At 31.7% G+C, this 22,250-nt stretch overlaps 2 protein-coding genes across 3 annotated transcripts in view; one reads left to right on the plus strand and one right to left on the minus strand.

The window, feature by feature from the left end:
* LOC140664207 (uncharacterized) overlaps positions 1-22,250 on the minus strand; it is a 50,462-nt gene that overhangs the window by 9,931 nt on the left and 18,281 nt on the right. The window lies entirely within an intron of this gene.
* Positions 669-22,231, plus strand: Slow (epidermal growth factor-like protein slowdown). The gene is made up of 9 exons (XM_072888467.1): positions 669-1,606; positions 18,453-18,515; positions 18,720-18,805; positions 19,093-19,188; positions 20,274-20,399; positions 20,473-20,556; positions 20,924-20,997; positions 21,061-21,168; positions 21,680-22,231. The coding sequence occupies exons 1-9, from the start codon at positions 1,149-1,151 to the stop codon at positions 21,845-21,847; spliced, it is 1,263 nt and encodes a 420-aa protein (XP_072744568.1). The 5' UTR covers positions 669-1,148; the 3' UTR covers positions 21,848-22,231.

Below are 22,250 nucleotides of genomic sequence, written 5' to 3' on the forward strand. Positions count from 1 at the left end.
TTATCAGCAAATCACCGGGATATAATGACCTAACTATATTATTATAATTATTATAATGATTGTGATATTAACTTTAAGTATTTTCGCACCATGTTATTATCACGTATTTCGTATTTTATCTTAATAAACATTTAATTCAGTTTATTTCCTTCTGATTCCGTACTTTAACCTTTTTGTGTTTTTATATCCTTTTATTATAATTAATATAATATTTTCCTTAAATTTCTAAAATGACATTTAAAAAATAATTATTAAAATTTTCTATTACAGTATTAATGTTATCAAAACTTATGATATATTAGTATCTACTATTGTTTATTCTAATTATGTCAACATATATATTTTTATTTTATATTGTATAGTTGTCAATTTAAGTATGAGATTTTTAAATATTATAGAATCTTAATTTGTATTTTTTTCTTTTCTTCCGAGAGACGTACAATTGAAAATCCTGCATTTATACGCTTATTTTATCCTTTGTTCACTATTTGATATTTTGTTCCGGTAACAATGGAATTCACAAGCTGCATCTACTAAATCATATACATATACGACCTACATCCGTTGTGAGCCGCGATACCTTTGCAGCCGGCGCAAGAGCTTTGTCCGGAATAGCGTTATCGCTCATAAAGATAGCCACCACGAGAAAGACGCTGCCCTCTCCGCATCGGTTAAACCACGGAAGGATATGTAGGTGGTTACCGAAGAACTCGGTGGGATATCAGGGGAACAGACCGCTTGCTATAGCACGAGAATGGAAAGGAGAAAGGGAGAAAGAGAGCCAGACCGGGCAGACTGGGCCACAAACGAATACTGCTGAGTAAATGCGGCAATGGGGGAAGAAGAAGGAAGCATGGCAAAACACAGGGAGAAGGAACGAGACAGAAGGAGAAAGAAGGAGACCCATGGTGGGGTTGGTACCAAGCAGCTGAAGCACGTGGGCCCTGCTTCGTGTGTCTCGTTCGGTAGTGCTCTCAGTAGTGCTCTCAGCTGCTCGTAGAGGATCTCGCACCGGATGTCCGTCGCGCGTTAGACTTAGCGCGTCCACCGCGGCCGTCGAGGATGTGACGGCTCGTACATTGTCGTTGTCAGGACGTTGCGCGATCGTTACAATAAATACGATAAGTAATTCGAAGAGCCTGGACGCGATGGCCCTGAAGATACTGCTAACATGCTTGCTTATCGCCGCTACGGCAAACTCCGGTTTATCGTCTCCGGAGGATCATCATCGGTTGCCCTCGCACAGCCACAGAGTCGTTTGGCCAGTCTGGTATCGCGAGAGACTTCTTCGTGCCAGGCACAATCGCCCGGACAACGAACATAGCAGCCTCCGAGAAACGACCACTACGAGGAGTCCATGGACACAGACCTTGCGGCCGCAGGTGTCAGCGACAACGAGATCACCGCAGCAGATAAATTCGGTGTCGAGGCATCATCATGTGGAACATAAGTTCGGTGTTGTGACGATAGCGGAGCACGATGGTACCAGGGCGACAGCGTACGCGGGTTATCACGGCAATCATCGGCATCAGCCGAGAGAAGCCGTCACGCAAAGCTATCAGCTGGTTCCGACAACAGCTCCTACGCACACCAGATATCATACGGGGTGAGTAATAAATAAACTTGGCAGGCTCAAGAAAAAATGAAATAATATGGAATAATTAGTTTTTGTAACGTCGTCGTAATTTAGAAATTTTGAATATTTATTTGAATATGACTTCATTCCGAATTAAATTGTTATAATGAGTAGACGTTATCTTGTGAATGAGTTGATTGCAAGAATTCAAAGTTTACATTAGCTAATTATAATTTGCGTCTAGAAATTAAAGAGTAGAAAATGCATATTATTATAAACTGAAAATACTCTGCAATAAATAATTTATAGAGTAGAATACACAGAAAATTATCTTGATGCATGAAAACATACATAAGAGATATTTGCATACCGAAATCAGATTGAGTACAGAAAACAATACACCTTCATGCAAAAGAATTACGTGTCGTTGACGATTTGCATTTTATGTTCCATAATAGAGTTAAAGAAATACAAAATATGCGATAAAATATCTGCATGTATTAATAATAAATGCTATAAATAAAACATAAAATTTTACATGTGCGTGTGAATCATATTTGATTTAAACTTAACAAACTGTGTTTCTTTTATGTCAAATGTTATGAAAATGAATCTCAATTTACACTCAAATATACAATGATTCATTAAATACGTTATAAAAGAAATTTAATCTATCTTTTGCCTAAATGACATATGTAAATTGCTTTAATCAAAACCTCAATTTTGCTTTCTAATGAAAGATTAATAAAAGCGTTGATGGAGACAAGCTTCGTTTAGAGAAATAGACAATTCTATATTTGCATATTTGCGTCGCGAAATAATTCAAGAGTGCAACGGGGCGCAATCACTCGTCGCGGCACGTAAATGGAAGTGAATGAACCTCAACGCGCGTAAATATACGGGGTCGCTAACGTGTCGCTGAATTACTATATTTACGAGCAATGAACGACATCCCGCGTCCGCGCGATGATGTACGATCGCCGTACGCGATTGTCGACGGAATAAGGCCGTATGCGAACGCATCGCCGTTCAAAGGCGAGCCGCCCGAGCCGTTTAATTAATCGACCGATTAATTATCTCGCACGTAACGCGTTTCTCTGTCGCGTACAATTATTGGGATTGTCTGCGCGCGACGGCGGATTCCTTTTGCAACGCATGCAACGGCTCGCAATACACGTGGATTAAAATTATCCGGATAAATGGCACTCTCTTTCTCTCTCTCTCTCTCTCTCTCTCTGTTATCCCAGCTTATAATCCCAAGGTGCCAATTAACCTGATTGGTTGTCCGTAAAACTTTCCTTTTGTAAAATTCTCTGCGTAAACTTCTTGAATGTGTGCGGCTTTAAAAAATTTAATAATAACATAAAGCTGATCTTCGATCTACGAAAATTTCATATTTTAATTAATTGCGGCATTGAGTAAAGTAAAAATTAATAAAATTCTGAAGATAAATTCAGAATTTTTTTATGATTTCATCAAAGTTATTAACCTTTATTCCGTACTGATGGATCATTTTTGTCTGTGATTTTTCTAACAACTTCTCGAAAATCAATTTCTCGAAAACAAATAATCATAAAATAATATATTTAAGTAAATTATTTTTTAAATTTATTATTTTAGTCTTTATTTAGAATGTTCAAAGAAGGTATATACATTTTTTCAGATTTTTTTAAAACACTTTTACATATTAATAAACTTATCGAAAATATCCTGACCCATTTATACAGTTAGAAAGTGCCAAAAATAACAATACGGAGTAAGGGTTAATTATATATAAATAATAGCGCATATCTTTTTGTATAAATAAATCTCTAATATCATAACTATTAATTAAAATTATTATGCCGAATGTAAAAGCATTTATTTTATAGTATAACTTCAATCATATTTTTTCAAGATAACTTAATATCACATATAGATAAAAAAAAGATATTGACAAAATTTAATTTACATGCTCGCACATTTTCAATATATTTTATATAACAGTCGTGCTGAGAGAGAGATTACAATCGAGTAAAGTTCTGAGCAAAAGATGGATGTTGTATTTTCCTGGAACAAGCAGCATCAGATATTTCCATTCTCACCTCACCCTTGCGTCTCACACTAGGTTTCCCACAAGCGAGCATTAAGAGCAAATCACCATACGGCGTAACTTTTATCACCTTCTGACAGCCACGAGATCATTCCGCTCTTCAGCGTGATTCGATGATTGCCCGTCATAAAGCCTTGCGGGCGTTCACGCCAGGCATAGTAAAAAGTTCTCGTGGCAATATAAACACCGATGAAAGAGCAAACCGGCGCCTGTACCGCTCAATATTATTGCACAGTGTTCATCATCTGTATTTTGCTTTTCTCCGTCGCCTTTTGTTACAAACTCTGTTTACTGTCATAATTGCATACACTTTGGCAAACGGGATGAAAAAGAACAAATATTTCATACAACTTCAAATATTTTATGTATACAATGACACGGTGACAATTAAATTTCTTGAATTCTATATAACTAAATAGAGAGTTAAAATATATCATTAATACGTATATATTATATTAACAATTATAGTAATAATTATTTACGGCAACAAATAATCATGTTTTACCGATAAGTTTCTAAATAAAATCTTTTCACAACATTTCATTATGTAAAACATATATGCTTGCATTGAACAGATTAATAATCGTACAATACATACACATGCACGTGGTAGAATCTCTAGTTACTATTTAATCCGAGTACAATAATTCGATGTTCTACCTTGCGAGTCGCGATCGGGTTGCCCAGATGCGTGCCTCAGGCTAAAAAATCTTGTAAACCTGTCCGAGATACCAGTGTGCGTGCCTCTCTTTCTCTTTCTCTCTCTCTCCCCATCATCATGCACACACGGTCGAACTCTCGTGCACTTCGCGTCGAGGATTTCTTAACGGCTGATACGATGTGCGGCTGATACGATGTGCAGCTGATACAATGTGCCAGATCGTGTCATCGATTGAAGTCCATTGACGCGACGATCGTAACACTTAAAACGCGATTTATCTATTTAAAGCCATTGGAAAAATTTGTGAATGACATATGCGTGATATCAGCCAGTCCAGTGTCACTTTGCAATCTTGATATTCAGAATCTTGCTGACACGATACATAAGATGTGTATCGATCAAAAATTAACTTCTCTTTAAATCGACGGGAAGGGATTATGAATTTAAAATTCATTATCATTATATTAATCTTTCCTAAACTGTGTGTGATGCAATAATTTCAGAGAGGGTTTAAAACTGTTTAACGTATTAATTAAAAAAAAAAAAAAATATGCACGATGATTATGCTATACCACGTTTCTTCTCGTAATTAACGGCTATTGTTGTACATATCTATTGTTTGAGCGAGCAAAGAGATATGGACCACGGCATTCCTTACCGCCGGCCACGTTTTGTCTCGATTATTTATGTTGCTTCAGCTTGCGACACCGTTCGAATGATCGATGAGCATCGAGAGAAACGCGAATAATGAATATTCAAACTGTTCCGAGTACTCCAGATAACTATCCTGCAATGTCACTCTTAGGCACATTTCACTGGCCAGCTTGTTGCCATTGCTTATCGCTATAGAACTCAACATCGATGGTTGATCGACGAGCAATGAGATTATAAAGAGACAGGTGTCATTCGTCGAGGTAATGTGTTCTCGGGAACTGCGTTCCATCATCCCCATCGGAAATGTTAACAACTATTTTCCGATACCGTACGCGAAGCTATTGCGAGTTAATAAAACTAAATAAGTATAACAGATATAATATTCACACGTTTCTCTTTGCCCACTTGTAGATTTTTGTTTAATAAAATAAAAATTATTTTTATATATGTATAGCAGAAATTATAGTAGATAACTTCTTTAATTAAAGTAATTGTAAAAATACGAAATACTTAACGCTTTAATATTCTAAAATATACATCACTAATTGTTCATTTAATTTTTAATTTATCATTATCTCTACGTAAAAAATGGAAAAATTTATTATTATTACTTGTTAAAATATGGTCATTTGTAACTTGTCAAATAAATACTAATATTATTACATATTAATATTATATAATATTCTGTCAACTATATAAAATGCTTTCAAAGTATAAATCTTATAATTAAATGTCAGTTAATAAGTCAGTTAACCTTCTTTCTATTTCTTTTTTCTTGCAAAAGATAGTCAGAAAAATGCATCAAATAATATTCTCTCGAATCATAGAGAACTAGTTAAATGGATTTATAAGATAAATGCATTGAAATTCATTTATTAGCAAAGTGACAAAATGAATCTTTTACTTTGAAAAAATATTCAAATAGCTAAAATCTTCAGAAACATATATTTATCACAGACAACATACGTGAAGAAACTTTTAGCTTTTTTCGTCGAACTCGAGCTCGTTAAATGAACATACAGAATAAACTAAATTGAGACATAAACGATACTTCTTTATTTTTTGTTTTGATAAAATGAAAAGGAAGTTTTTCTTTCAAACTTTACTGTGCGTTTGTTGTAATATTTAAAATCTTAGTCTCTAATTTGCATTTACAATCTTAATTAAATTTCTCAGAAGACATTTTTACTTATAAATTAAAGTAAACATTCAAATGTGATCAAATCGCGGATAAAAATTTCAAAAATTTGTATAGCATAACTTAAAAATAATCCGTTTAATGATATTCGAGTATTTTAATAAGCCAATTTATGTACCTTCTCGTTTATATTTCGAAGAAATTTGATTAATCTGCTTAAAATATTCCACACCTAAACTTTACAATTCGAGTATCTAGAGTTTGTTTTGCTCATACTTATTATTGAGCCTTTAAGAAGTGCCGATATTTCCCACTAATTGTCTAAAATATGAACAATTAATTAATATTATAAATATTCAAATCATATTTAAATACAACTATCTAATTCTAACAATCAATTATTTCTTTGCTCTGAAACACAATTATTTCACGCATAAACAGCACAAAAAACAAAGCACATGATTAAACATGCATATATATTCACGAAAGCGCAAGACGAGCAAAGCTTGTTCAGACAATAAATTTTCTGAAGAAAAGATATTAAAACTCGACTGCGTATGTTTCTTATCGGGTAAATATGCTTTTCAATCCACAATTGTGATAATAACTGCATTTTGCAAATTTCATTAAACACGCGATTATTATCGTATTATGTGTTATGACAAGGTCGTTTATAAATTCACAGAGTGCCTTGATTTTTTTTTGTATCTCTTTGACAATAAAATTTTCATGACCAAAAGATATGTATATAAAAATGTCTTTAAATTATTATAATATTTTATTTGTTTCAAGAGAACATTCAACTAATTAAGATCGTTAATAATATTGCACTTTATTTTTGACCAGATCATATCAATAGAAAATCTTTTGATATAAAATTACAATAATTTTAATAAAATACTAAATTTAATTACACATATTTAGCATTAAATACGCAAATATCAGTCTTTATGTTTCAATGTAAAACATGTGAAACATTATATTAATCATCGTGCTTTCACACTCGGCGCACGTGCAAAATCATTACTTAAATTAAAAGTACAATGCTTCGTTGTACTCGGGCTTCATGGAACGCTGGAGGTGCCGAATGCATCTGCATAGCATACTAAAACTAACCCATTGAAAGTGATATGTATGCAAAGTGCATACAGATGATAATGTATACAATATATATTAAATGCGATAGTGCCATTAATGTCGATATCGTTAATTTATAAATATGCTTTAGCAAGCCAGAGAGATTGACATATACTTCTAACAAGAAGATATAATTTTTTTAGATTCGGAAATTTATTTTTCTATATTATTTCGGTGAAACTTACTATTTTTTTGTATTTTATTTTAAAGTTCATTTTGTGGCTTCAACAGAATTTTTCCCAATCGGCATCGCGGATAGAAAAAAAGAAGAAAGAAACAAATTCCATGGCTGCAAATAGAGTACTCCTTTTGTGTACTCCTGTCTTATTCCCTTTTTCTCCCTTTTCGTCAACCAGTATCTCACAGGATAAACATATCAGCGTCGGCCATTCAACCCTGAGGATACTGCGTGAGATGCGTATTTTCTGAATTCGTTACAAGTGAAGTTGCGATCAATTTGTAGAGACCTATATTTTTTTAATAATAATAAGACAGCATGATTTAGATGTTCAATTAGATTAAAGATCGATTTAAAGCATATTTCAACAAACCGAGAGAAGTGCTTTAATTAATAATTATATATTAAACTTTATTTTAATTTAAATTGTATTATAATATTGTAAAAAATTATTATAAAGGTATTTAATAATAAAAATTAAAACTTTGTGGTTCTTCCTAATATTTTTACTGAAGGAAAACCGCGATTTTAATATAATGAAAATTATTTGCAAAAAGCTTCAGATCTAAAACAGGGATTCTCGAGTTATCGATATTTCCTTCATCGACGAAAGTTTTGACTGATTTCGAATTAAGGAGCTATGATTAAACTCATTATTGCATCAGGGCAGTATAGGGTATCGAGAATCTAATTACCGAAAAGTTGATGAAAATCGATATTGCTTTCCTAAAGTTTCAAGACTGTTGAATAGAATCTATGCGATAGCAAGCAGCATGTGCGTGCTTCGACCCATGACCTTATAATTTCGCGCGAAGGCCGCGAGCATCGATCGCCCGTTGGATCAAAGGAAGACGTACAATTTCGGTGGACGTGCAGGCTCGACATTGAATCATATCGAAATGATCCATCTAGTTCCCCTGTCAGTTGCAAGCAATAATAACAATCGCGAAATAATGAAGAAGTTGAAGCTTGAAAGATAGGTAAGAGAAGAGTGATAGTGACAGAAGAAATATTCGTGTTTGCAGATTTTTAATAAGTGTATCTGAAAAATAAAATAAACACAAAATATTGCCAAAATTCATGAAAAACTTATATATGCAAAAATATTCTCATAAAAATATATTTTATTTTATAATCGAAATTGGAAAGATAATTTTCTAAATAATTTCAATAAACGAATACGTTAAATAATAAATTTATAAACAATAGAACTTATGTTTACTAAGTAAAAGTATAATATAGTTGCAGTATAGAGCTTTTAAATCGCGGCAGAAAGAAACTGAGGAATAAACGATCGAGATGGATGCTCGCAGCTCGATCCTGCCACGTTCGATGATAGCGGCTTCATGTAAATCCATTAGCGTGAACTTTTATCCGCAGGCTGCGGACGCGAGGGGTGAAAAGGTCAAAAGCGAAAGAGAAGAGAATGGGTGAATAAGGCACGAGACGCACGTACACTTGCGCTGATGCATGCGCTATGCATTTGCACAGACTAATGCAAGGGTATCCTGCGATTAGTCTCCTGTTTTGTTTTATTTACACTAAAAATATAAGAAATAACAATATAATAATAAAAAAAAGATTTTTGTAATTAAAATCGTACTTACTTCTTATAGTCACATTTTTGTGATTAAAATATTTTATATAATATAACATTTAATTTAATAAAAGAAGTTTTTATATATATATATGTACATACATGAAACATATAATCTCTAAACTAATATAAAAATATATGTATAATAACAATATAAATATAATAAAAAATAATTTAATCTTTTGTTATGTGCAGACTTCTGCCTTTCATTAATTTTGATTCAAATATTATTTTTATCATCACCGATCATTGTATCGATCCGAATAATTGCCACCGCTCATATAAAGGTTGAAAATAAAAAAGTTACTACAGACCTTTATGGCGCGTTAAGATTTTGCTTCCTAAGGTCGTTAAGTCACGGACCAATCTTTTTCAAGATTTCCTCAGTGCATAAAAAAACACAAAAATTAATTTGAAATAAATATATTCTAATAATCTTCTCTACGTAAAATATGTGTATTTAAAAAAACTAGAAAAAAGTAAGTAGATTAAAATTCTTTTTCTACGCAATAAAAATAAATTGATTAATAATATTTTGTCATGTTCAAAATAATAATAAGCACTCAAAGACGTTGGAGGAAAAAAATTATTATTCGGATCCTATTAATTATATAAAATTAAGCATTAGACACTAAAAGATTATAATTAATTTTAAAAGATTAATATCCAGATATTTTAAAATATCATTTATGTAAATTTACTTTGCTTGAGAGATTATAGGTACATATAAAAAAACAACTGCACGAAATCTTTAAGCATCAGAATCAAGATAAAGATGTAGTAGTTTATAGGTACTATCAATCATACAATATATCGTGCTGTGATTGTGCAATATTCAATTGACTTTACTAGAAAGTTCACGCTTTGCCACGTCGTTTGCCCAACCTAGTCTTGCGTGTGAAATTGCATAACAACAGAATTAATAGACAACTACAAAGTTTATAGACAAACTTATGGTAGGAGGCAAATGGTGTTCGGGAACATAAATTGCACTCGCCAAAGAAAACGAGCGAGTTGAATGATTCCGCATATGGAGATGCAAGAAAGTCAGAGTTATTTTTTTTTTCTACCGACGAATTGCCGGTATTTGTTCTGGGAACGGTCGAAACGAACGGGTCGTTGAATAAGAACTGGTTCTCGATTCACCGAATACAATAGCCGGGATGCTGCGAGAGATTCCAAGTAAAAATATCCTAAAAAGTATACATACATATACAGTGAAATCAAACATTTTTCAGTTCTCTGAAATCAATTTGAATGTCAAGTGAAAACCTTAGAGTAGCTGAGTATGAAATTGCTATTATTTATAACAATGTTGCATAAAATCGCGCGTAATGTTTCAAAAATTTCCATTATTCCACATAACGGATAAAACTTTTTTCCCATCGCGAGGAAAACAGGATAATGGTATCTATGCAAGTTTAAGTTTAATGACACTGTGAAAATTAATGCAAAATACTTTGTATCCCACGTTCGTTCAAAAAGTTAAATGGCAAGACACGTCGTGCGCCGCATCACCGAGTAACGCGTAGAAAACGAAGCACAGGAAGCCAGTAATGAGAGACGCTGCGCGTCTTATTGGCACCGCGTAGGCGCATAATTACTTCACCTGAGCGGTAACCTGGGTAACCCATCATCAAGCAATTTTGTAATTTGGAAGTTTTGCGCTGCCTGCCCGCGGCTCCCGTTGCATCGTCGCGCATTCCGCTAAGAGAACGGCTTTCGACGCGCAAGAGATGCAATCTCTAAATGAACGAGCGGCGATTCGCCGCTTTCGCAAATATGGACTGTGCGTTCTTGGACAGCGCAGACCGGCAATTTCTTTGTTTGTGGAAACACCGAGGGATCCGAGATTAAATGAGACCGTAGACGCCATCAGAATTTTTCCAAAGAATCAAGTGGCAAAATATTTTTAAGATAAAAATCTAAAGTCTTCCTATATTACATATTATTTTTTTTCGAAGTGTTATATAATATAATTGTCTTTAAAGATGATAAAATATTATTATTTTAGACAATCTGAGGAAACAATATTTCTTTCATTATTTTTTTAAAATTTTTTATTATATATTTAATTTTACTTTTTAACGCTATCTTTACAGATTTTTATATATATTTTTGTACATATAAAAAAATAAATCACTTTTATACAAATCTTCGCGCGTAAAAATTAATAAATTAAATATGAATACAAATAAATATTAAATACATAAACCTTATCGAGCTATTGGCAAACCAATTATTTGTAATGCTGTGAATAATAAAGAATGGAATGAGCCTTAAAAAAAAAAGACTCATGTAAGCAGTTCTTTAAAGCGTAGAGCTGAAATTAGCAGGCATGAATCACTACGAATTATCTCAGCGAGATAGAAGGATCGACGACCGACAAATTCTCGTTAACGAATACATCGTATGATTTGCGATACGGAATTGTTTAGACATCGTTCGTTTACACTTCGTGAGTACGGCAGAATGATTATACATCTAACAATGTATGAAAGTGCAACATTCGGAAAGCTCTTATAACAGTCGAAAAAATAGCTTCTTTCTCTGGCACCATACATATGTAATATATAATATTGAAGATATTTTTCTCTCTCTAAAAAAATATTGAAACTAAATTATATAATTATACAAAAAATTAATTATATAAAATATTAATACTAAATTTAATGTTATTTAAAGAAATATTTCAAAATTTAAAATATTTTATACTCAACATTTCTTTCGAAATACATGAATTTAATTTATTTATTTATTGTTATTTTTTTCAACCTTTTAAGTACAGCAAAATGTTGACTTTATTTGTTTATAGATTAGACAAATTTTAGAGATATGACACAAAAAGATGATTCGAAATGTATATTAAAAATATTTTCTTACGTGAAAAGAAGCTCATGTTGAAAGGCACTTAACTCTCAGAAGAATAATAGAAAAATATTTACGGAAGGAATTCTTTATGTAATGCAGAAGGCTGCCATTTTTATAGGTATTATAAAGGGATGCAGTACCGGAAAAAATATTACAGCAGTGCATGGAACTCATCCAATCGTCTTAAAAATAACTCTGTTACTTTTGTGATAAGCTATGCGGATGCAGCTGCGAGAAAATAAAATTACCGCCAAGAGGTGTTATCATGATTCGTAATTGAAACATGCAATATATAGGTGTGTTATGGTGTTCAGGCTTCGAATCCTGAAATAAGATACGTCGTAATTTTCAAGTAGCTCGTACAATCTTTGAGGAGTGCATTGAAAAGTTGTTGTATACATCACACTCGTATATTAAATTTGTTCACCACACTATTAAGTCACATACAGTTATATATTTTTAAAGAACTAAAAATTGTAATAGTTTTCAAACATAATACTTGTAATGAATAAAACTTTTATTATTATAAAAAATTAATAGAACTTGTTTGTAAAATTAAAAGAAAATATTTATATGTAATAAATTTAAAATAAACTTATTACCACTAAAGTATTGTATGTAAAAAATAAGGTCACTTAAATAAAAACCTAGAAATTAATGTAATATTAATGTAATTTAAAAAAAAAATATAACTATTATTTTTATTATTTATTTATTTTTTTTAAATAGCTTTGTTCTGAGCTACAAAATGTATCCAAGGAGCTTTTTGTTAATTGACTCGTGTGATATTTTGGAGCAACGTAAAAAAGTGGGATGTCACGAGTGTCCAGGACTGCATTTGATCAATTTAGTTGCACTTATAAAACAGCGACCGATGACTGAAGCCCGAGGTAGTCGTTGGAAAACCTTAAACAAATTGCTATACGAGCACACACAAGTGGCACTTCAACTCTCCAGTTTCTTTGTTCCTCTTCGCGAAAGTGCCAGTCGAGATTCCACGTGTTTTGCATGCGGACCGCTCGTAAAACAAATGGTCGTTATACCACCGACAATCGATAGCTTTGTTTGCCCCTTCATTAGCTTGATCAATTCAATGTCCGGATCCGCCTCAACATCTCAAATCATTCGTAATTACTAATTTATTACCTTATTTATACTCACGGAACAAACAAAAATTTTGCTTTTATTCGCATTAAGGCAAGCTTACTTTCTACATAACATCTAGATTTTTATTTCTCCGTTTAACTTGAAAATTGTTTATAAAATATGTTAAAATTCAGATGCGAGTTTCTGATTTTATATAAAAAATATATCTCAAAAATATCTACTTTAATGTAAATTATTAATATTTGATTAAAACATATGTTTCTTAATTTTATAAGAAATTAAATAAAACTGAGTAAATAATTTTCTTTTAGTTTTCACATTAAAAAAGTGGAATTTTATTTTTTACTTACTATATAGTCACGATATGAAATAATCTTAAAAAATATATATCTATGTATCTTATAAAATATATGTATGTAAAATTATATCTTCAAGTGCATTTAGTATGCATTTAATAAATACGGACAGACAATATTAACGATAATGGAACGGTGTCATCCGTCGCATGACATATTTCAGCCATGATTTTAATTCAAGTTTTATAAACGCTGGCTAATTCGGGAAAGGAAATCGCTACTCTTTGATCTTGTTGAACGCTTGATTTCTTTATGACCGACCGCACAAAATTGGAAGCTGTGAAACACACATCTGCATGAGATCGCAATGCATGGCGAGAAAAAAGAAAACAGTAAGCTAACATTTGCGAAAAATCGGGTAGTAAAAGATCAGTGTTTATTGCCCCTGTACCAGACGTGCAAGATGTATCATGTATTTCCGCGCTAAACCTGCACTTTACTTCGTCTGTAGTTGGAATTTATTGCTGGATATATCTACTGACGAGAAATTATATCAGCTTTTTTTACTGCTCTTTTACTTATAATTAAAAAGTATCGTTATTGAATAATGGAGAAATATTTGCAAAAAAGTTATTATTAAAATATTTAAAACCTATATAATTATTATTATATGATTAGATAAATACAGTAAGCAATAAAAATAAATTTTAAGTATAAATGCAAAAATTATGTTTTATATTCTCTGAACTTATTATTTAATAAATTATTATAAAATAATCAATAACTTATTCTTCAATAAATGTACATACTTTATCTTGATTTATTAAATTATAATGACTATGTGTGTACATATATATGAGCACACAAAACATTAATTTCTAATTAATATTACACGAAACTAAATTATAATAAATAATGTTATTTATTTTTTTATTTAATAAAATTAGAATTAAAATGTTTTCTACAATATTTTCTTTTTGTTAAATTTTATTTCTTGTTAAATTTTATTTATTAGAGAACCAATTTTAACTGCTACACCTGTTTTAAATTTAAAAAATGAACACAATTTACATAAGTCGTATAAAATTTATAACATTATTCGCAGGCTTGTAACTTTAACCCATATACGATATAATATACAGCATTTCGTATTTAGTAGAAAGAAAATTGAAACATATATAATCATTAGCCTTACAAGTATTAAACTTAAATGTCACTTTATTGGTCTAATAAATTGACATGAATTACGAGATTCATAAAATTTACGGAGCCGATAGTTGTCGGTTTGACGAAGAAATGTTTCTGCAACTTGTTCTCGCATATAGATACAAAATATAGCCGCGTGTCGCGAAGAAGGCATGCTCGTTAGATTCGTAAAGACGGTAAAGGAAATCGTCGGCGGAAATCTACGCGAGCAACAGACAGATGTAAACGAACGTAACAAACGATCACGATAACACGACGTTGCGTTAAGGGCTACATAGTGTTGTTAGGAATGGAAACCATCCTGAGATCGCCGCTAAGATTTCGGAAGCGCTTAAGAGAGCCGTAGACATGCAAACGTTTGGTGCGATAATTCATTCGGGATTTATCACCCTTCCGCTAAAATCTTGTAAACCGCGTCACGCGACGATGTCTTTAATCGTTATGTTTAATCTTTAATCTCATGCGGGATGTTGTTTATTTTATTATGCGTTTTCTCATGTATTTCACTTGTCAACTATGTACATTGTGCAAAAAGAGGATATATTTAATACGATTTTGCTTAAATCAACTATGACTATGATTTTTAAATAATTTTATAATGTGATGTATAATTTTTAATATATATAAATCTCATAAATAAGATTATTTTTTTTTTAACAATATTGAATCCATTTGTCATTTTTTTACGAAAAACAACTTTTAAACCGTTCTACATCGTAACAAATTCAAGTATTTATAGCAGCATTAGTATCTCATTAGCTAGAAAAATATTTTAATTAGAGATACACATACATGTACATATACTTTGGCCGATGCGGTTGCCAATCACTTCAGTGTACTGACCCTTAACCCACGCTGTATAAAACTGGTCCAGTAACTGGTTGGCGCATAAATACCGCGGTTGATGAGATGAGGAGTTTTTCACGGAAAGACAGGATTTCTCGTCATAAATCATCCACGCGCCATAAATCTCCGATAATTCTGTCGTCGCGAGACACGTTCTTGCTCCTTGCGACAATTTTGTTTTTACGAAATGTTTGTTTGTCGAAATGTCCGTTTAATATCATAAAAAAAACGAAAGAGAAACACAGTCTTATCGTATCTCGGTGTCTACCGAGACACGTGCGGAACAAACTTGGAGCAATAGTTCTCGAACCAGTATTCCCACGCGAATATCCTTCATGGAACTGTATCTGAACCCCCGTTGTGCGACGCATTTCACGAGATTTTTCGCGAATTGAGAACACGCTATAGGCGGGCGATTTACGCGTTGGAGAAAGCCTGAGGAAATCATCGTGAATCATTCCGTACTACAGTTGCCAATAGGCGTGGACGTGGTAGATTATATGATACTAACTATAAGTGATGAGAGACAATTTCCTGGCTTCCACGTGGCGTGTTATGATTTTACTGTAATTTTACAGCCCAACGCTGCGTATGTAGAAAGAAATGTTTCTGCACATGTCTTACGAAACTGTCATTTATATGTATCGCAGTATTACTGATATAAATATGATTAATGGCGAAGTATTTTTAAAAAAATTATATATATTTTGTCGCTTATATGATTTTTGATGATTTTAAAGTTGATATTTTTTTAGTAAAAATATAATTCTATTTTAACTTGTTTTTAAATTTATTGTATATTAAAATTTTCTCAAAATACATCTAATATTAAGGCAACGTAAACGAGTAATAAAAACGTACGCGAATAATAAAGAAGGAACAGTCTTATAAACAAATCATTTATTTCAATTATTTCAGCCAATTTGTAAATAATAAACGTCTCATGAAATTGTGCCAAGAGAAAAGCGATAGGTTCAAAACATTAATTTTGCTGAATAAATTTATAATGGTGAAAGTAAAATAGCATTAAGAAGTCATTCAAATGAATAGAACATTTGCGATACACGATCACATACTGTGCTAATTCCTTTCTCTCTCTAATAATTAAAAATAAACAAATAGCTTGTCCTTATTAGCAGACTTGGGTTTCTCAGGAGCATCTATTATTAAGGCTCCCGAGTACTCGCCGCGAAACTTCGATGTCGACGGTGACGACATATAGTTCTGTCTCTTTCTCTCTTTTGGGAAATATGTCAGAAGCGAGAAATAACAGCCCAATTTATGTTGCGACCTACGTCGCAATTAATTATTTGCTTTTTGCTAGTATTGTGATGTGCAACGTATTTATGAAACTTGTGAAAATGTACGGCTGCCAAGCTGTGTAAGGAATAAACTGTGTGAAGTAACATATTCCTCTCCTTTCGACAGCTGTCAAATCGCGTGTTTTTCCGCATTTCAGGGGTTCATTTCGGACTCAATTTACAGTTATTTATATACATTTTTATAGGTGTGCTGAAGAGAGTGGTAGTATTATTTTGTGGAAATATGTTTTTATTTACACGTCAGTCGCAACATAAATCAGGGTATCATTTCTTGCTATTTCTCGCTTATAACATCACGATTTCGATATGGCCGCGGTGACTACTCGGGAGCCTTAATAAAAAATGTTTAAAAAATCCAAACTTTTTGTGTCTAGTGTCCGAGAATCACAAGACTGATATTCTTAAGAAAATCGTTTAAATTTATTTTTGTGTCTGTTCATACTTTGCAAATTATGACATACTGCATTAAATTATACCTATAACAATATATTTAAAATTATAATATTATTATTAAATTAGTATTATTATTATATGAATTATTATTAAATTATATTAAAATAATTATAAATTAAATTTATCGCGCGTTATACATCACAGAAAATAACAAGACTTTATAAATTTTGCTGCAGTAGCATATTATAGATATGTATATGTAAATACATATGAGAACAAAGACTTCCAATCAATAAGCTGCATTCAACGCCGGACATGCAATGAGAAAACAAATCGAGAATTATTCAGACTATGCATACGAGTTAATAAAAGATTTAATAGCGACGAATTTGCGCATATATAAGTGTATATAAGATCCTTTGTGCAGTCACTCATGACAGATTTAACGATAGATCGCGGTTCTCGCCTCTCGACGTAGACCACCACGTCCTCGTCCTCAGTATTCATTGTTGCGACAGTAAAGGTCGTGTTACGTTTCAGCAAACACGACAGCGTCATGGTGAAATACAATTTTCTACCCGACGATGACGAAGTGGTTCCGTCGAGTAAGCGTTCGTCCCGATACCTAATTATACCTACGTACGATTGCCATATGTTATGAATCGTTGAGAGCTTTCCTCTGTCTGATGCACCCCATCGCGCGATCCACGATTTACTTTTGCTAAGTGATTCAATAATACGTTCAAGATTTAATCTTGATTCTAGATCATACAATGATATTATTCGTTTTATATTCAAAGTTCTTGAGAGAGAGAGAGAGAGAAAGATCCTTAATCAGAAATACAATCGGCTTCATATCGTGTAAGCTTGATTCCAAAGCCGACTCGAAGCATGACAAGCTGTAATACCATCACCAACGCAAATACTTATTTCGACTGTGTGTATTCGATCGGCCTTCGCATTTTACGATTTAACCGGCCTTCTGCATACTTTACGATTCAAATGACTGTGCTTCAACGATCAGTTCAGCTGGAACGAAGAGGCCCAACATGCGACACGCGCACGTTTACGATGACTATCGAAATGACCGACTCGCCGATTTAATTTCCCCGTCGTGTAAGCCGCAATAACGAAATGCAAAGCTGAAATCGATATGGGATCGGAAGAAAGGATTATTTGAAAATTCATATGAAGAGGATTCTTACTGTGATAATATCTTCGCGATAATACCTTTTATACATCCGGTTTGCTTTCAGATATCGCGATCACTGTGTAATTATCAAGTATTATGGATAACATTATATATATATATATATATTACATTTACAAAGAGTGCTATCTCTTTTTTTGGATTAAAAATTAATATTTTGTATTTCAGGAGACGAGTGTGTGCGAGGCAAGTTCCTATAGCTTCTCATCCTCATCGAGGACAACAAATTAGGTACTTCACATATCTCATAAATGTACAGGAACTCTCATCAGTATAAACCAGATATAAATCACGATCTAATTTTAGGATAAATTGACCAAGAATATATAAATATTTATATAGGAATGTGTGTAATTTTATACTTTGGTTTTCCCATATAATACATATATTTCGTGCATTTTCTAAATTTCCTAAAACAATTATAAAATATTGTAGATTAGTGTACACCGAGATGACTTCCAGTTTTTTTTGCTGCCCAGGGTGGTCGCAAGTTACTCATTTAAGTTTTGGTTGTAATAAACGTAAGTAAATTTAATGACTGTTCTTCAAAATCAATGTATTGTCTATCATCAAAAAATATAACAATTTAAATTATTTAAACATATATTATCTATATATTTGCAATAAATTAAGATGTGTGGATTGCAATATTTATTAACAATACAAAATATTATATTTGAATTCTGTTAATATAATATGTAACATAGAATATTAATAGATATATTCAATTTTATTCATAAATTCTTTCTTGACATGCCATTATTCATAATTATATGAATCGATTAATCTAAATTTACTTGTTCTTCAGCCACGTGCTCAGCACCCTGTCTGAATGGTGGAATTTGTACATCGCCTGGTAAATGTACGTGTCCTAAGGGTTATACTGGCAATCAATGCCAAACAGGTAATTTTAATTTCACTTACAAATTACAAACATCCATGTTGTATTGTATAGCATTTATTATTATTAGCTTTGACGAGAAAATTATACGATCTAGAAATTAATATCGTCCCTTTCTTTCTCTCTCGCGGAATATCATATATTATTAGTACACCTATGTATATTTAAAATACTAAAAACATAAGTAACACTATTTTCTCAAACAAAGGATATTTAAAAGATAAGATAAAGATTCTTATTTTCTGTCTCTTCTTCTCTTATGAAAAACTTAAAATAATTTAATATTTATTTTATCAATTATTTTGTCCGATAATGAGTTACGATAGCGTGTTTTTATTCTGAAAAGGGGAGCAAGATAAAGAACAACAATTAAAGTAACATTTGCATTTCTAGTAAGCATCAGATCTTTCATCGTAGTCACGATCTCGCGATATACTAGCATTTGCATAATATACAAAGAACAGTGATTAGAACATTCGTGTAACGCGACGGAAAATCGTAAATCCATCAAGAGAACACAGCAATTGCTTGGTTGCAGCGAGATACAGGACACCGCAATACGGATTGTGCTGCAGTTAGTTTGGTGTTTGCGTGATCCTATCAAGGATCGTATCGTTTCACGTCGATAATTAATTACATCTGATGATACCAGGCACGAGAAGGCAACCGACGAATCGATCAAATTGTTTCAACGTGCTTATATGTCATTAGTTAGGACCAATTGTGTTTAATTACATGGATATACATGCTATTATTATCAGATAATTTAATAAGAGAAAGAGAGAGTTAATATTCTAATCGCATATACAAAATTTGTGAAAGAGATTCATATCTTATAAAAGAAATCTAAAAAAATTTTAATATTAAATCAGGCTACACATAATGAAAAAATATGACACTTTCTTATCTAAATTTTTACTAAAACTTTATTTTTTAAATTGTTATTTTATTATTTTTAATGTTAAATCATTTTAAATTTTTCCATGATGTTTTTTAATACCAAAAGCTAACGCAACACTTTAGATTACTTGCTAAAAAAAAAAAAATAAATTAAGTATTACTTATTTATATAGTACTTTATTTCACAGACATAGACGAGTGCGCGATAGAAAAACCGTGCGGACAACTTTGTATAAACCTACCCGGTAGCTATCGATGTCATTGTAGAACCGGCTTTCAACTTCAACAAGATGGCCAATCTTGTCGGAGAAATGGTAAGCAAAACTTGAAATTTTAAATAAAATTTTATAAAAAATAACTTTAAGAGTACGTCTCTATTTTTTGCAGATACGGATGAAAACGCTTTTGAGGCTCGTGACTTGGAGAACGATTTTGATATGTCGACAACAAAAGATCCGATATCTTCTCATGGTATGTATAATAGTATATATCTATAATTCCATTTTAAAATAATATTTTTTGTTAAATTTCTTCCTATAAACTCGCTCTATTAATTCTAATTGTCCTTTGCAAAGATTTAATTTTATAAATAATACTTATTGTTAGTTAATGTATTAAAATTGTGAACAAAAATTATTAAAGTAATAGTTTGAAGTAACTATTTTGTCTTTACAATTACACTATATTTAAATTTCGCAATTTTTTTCGTAATATTAATAAATATGATATAAAATTCATGTTTTATAATATCATAACTAAAAATTTAACTAAAAAGAAATAATTAAAAAGATATAAAATAGTAAATAAAATAATGTGCAAAATACCTCTTAAATTGTAGATACAGAAAACGAGGTGAGCGATGATGACCAAGACTACGAGATCATTTTAAAGAGATTAACTAAATTGGAAAAGGTAAGTTAAATACTTGCCAACATGATACGTAATTAATTAAAAAAACATATTAAAACTCTTCAGCAAGTGGCCAAAAATAGAAAGAGAGATACGGAGACTTCCGAGATGAACACCAAAGTTACATTAGCAATCGAGAATATCAACGAGGTGAAGAAAACTGTCGAGAACGTGGTATATATTTGAGAAATATTAAAATATTATGCATATTTCGAATCTCTCGATATAACACTCAACAGAAAATTCGCAAATAATTTCGCATAACTAAATTTTACTGCATTAATAAATGCGTTAAGAATATGTATATATTTATTTATACTTTTTATCTCTTTGAAATATATTGTATATTTGCAACTAATTCTAAAAAAATAAAAATAGATGTTATCATAATCGATATTATCGATGAAAGAGAAAGTATAATCTCGATATTAGATTTTTTGTTAATCACCGATTTAGTTAGAATTAGTTAACAGTTGTAACCTGGTGGAAGTCAAAATTTTTATTTTTACTTTATTTATAGTCTTGTTAAAGAAAGGAATAAAAATCTAAAAAAAAACAGAAATTATAATTCAATAGTACAATTTCAGTTTGCTGAGTTATTTCTTATATCAAGATCGAAGTGTGTATTAGTATAAACAGATGTTATTTATATATTATTTATAGATACGATTACAACTTGTTTCAGCAACTGATGCAACAAGAAGTATATGATATGAGAAGCAAGATGAAGCAGTACGAGGCAGAAATGAGAAAGATACATCACCTGATGAATCGCGTTGCGGAATTAGAAAATCGTCTGAGAATACGCTGCAGATCTACGATACCTCTAAATAGTGGATCGTTGAACTTTTAGCATTGCTAGAGCGTCATTCTATTATCAATACTATTTAATATTAATAACAGATAGTAGTATTTTTACCACGAAATTTTTGTGTCATCAGAATGTTATGCAAAAACGATTAATATTTTAAAATAAAATATACAAAAGAAAACGCTGTAAATTCAAGAACGCAACGTTTATTTATTCTCAAGCGATAGAATGATATTGGTTGCTTTTATCTCAAAATGCTGATATAATTTTAGTCATAAATTTTACACGGAATTTTCCTGCCGTGAAATAATACCACTGCCATAATTTAATATTTGTTACACTTCGCACACTAGTAGTAGTGTAGTATATAATTTAAATATGATTATTTGTATTCAAGCTTTATATACAAGTATAATAAAACGTGGATTCGTATTTCTCTTAATTT

Source organism: Anoplolepis gracilipes, chromosome 3 (genome assembly GCF_047496725.1).
Source record: "Anoplolepis gracilipes chromosome 3, ASM4749672v1, whole genome shotgun sequence".
Classification (NCBI taxonomy): domain Eukaryota; kingdom Metazoa; phylum Arthropoda; class Insecta; order Hymenoptera; family Formicidae; genus Anoplolepis; species Anoplolepis gracilipes.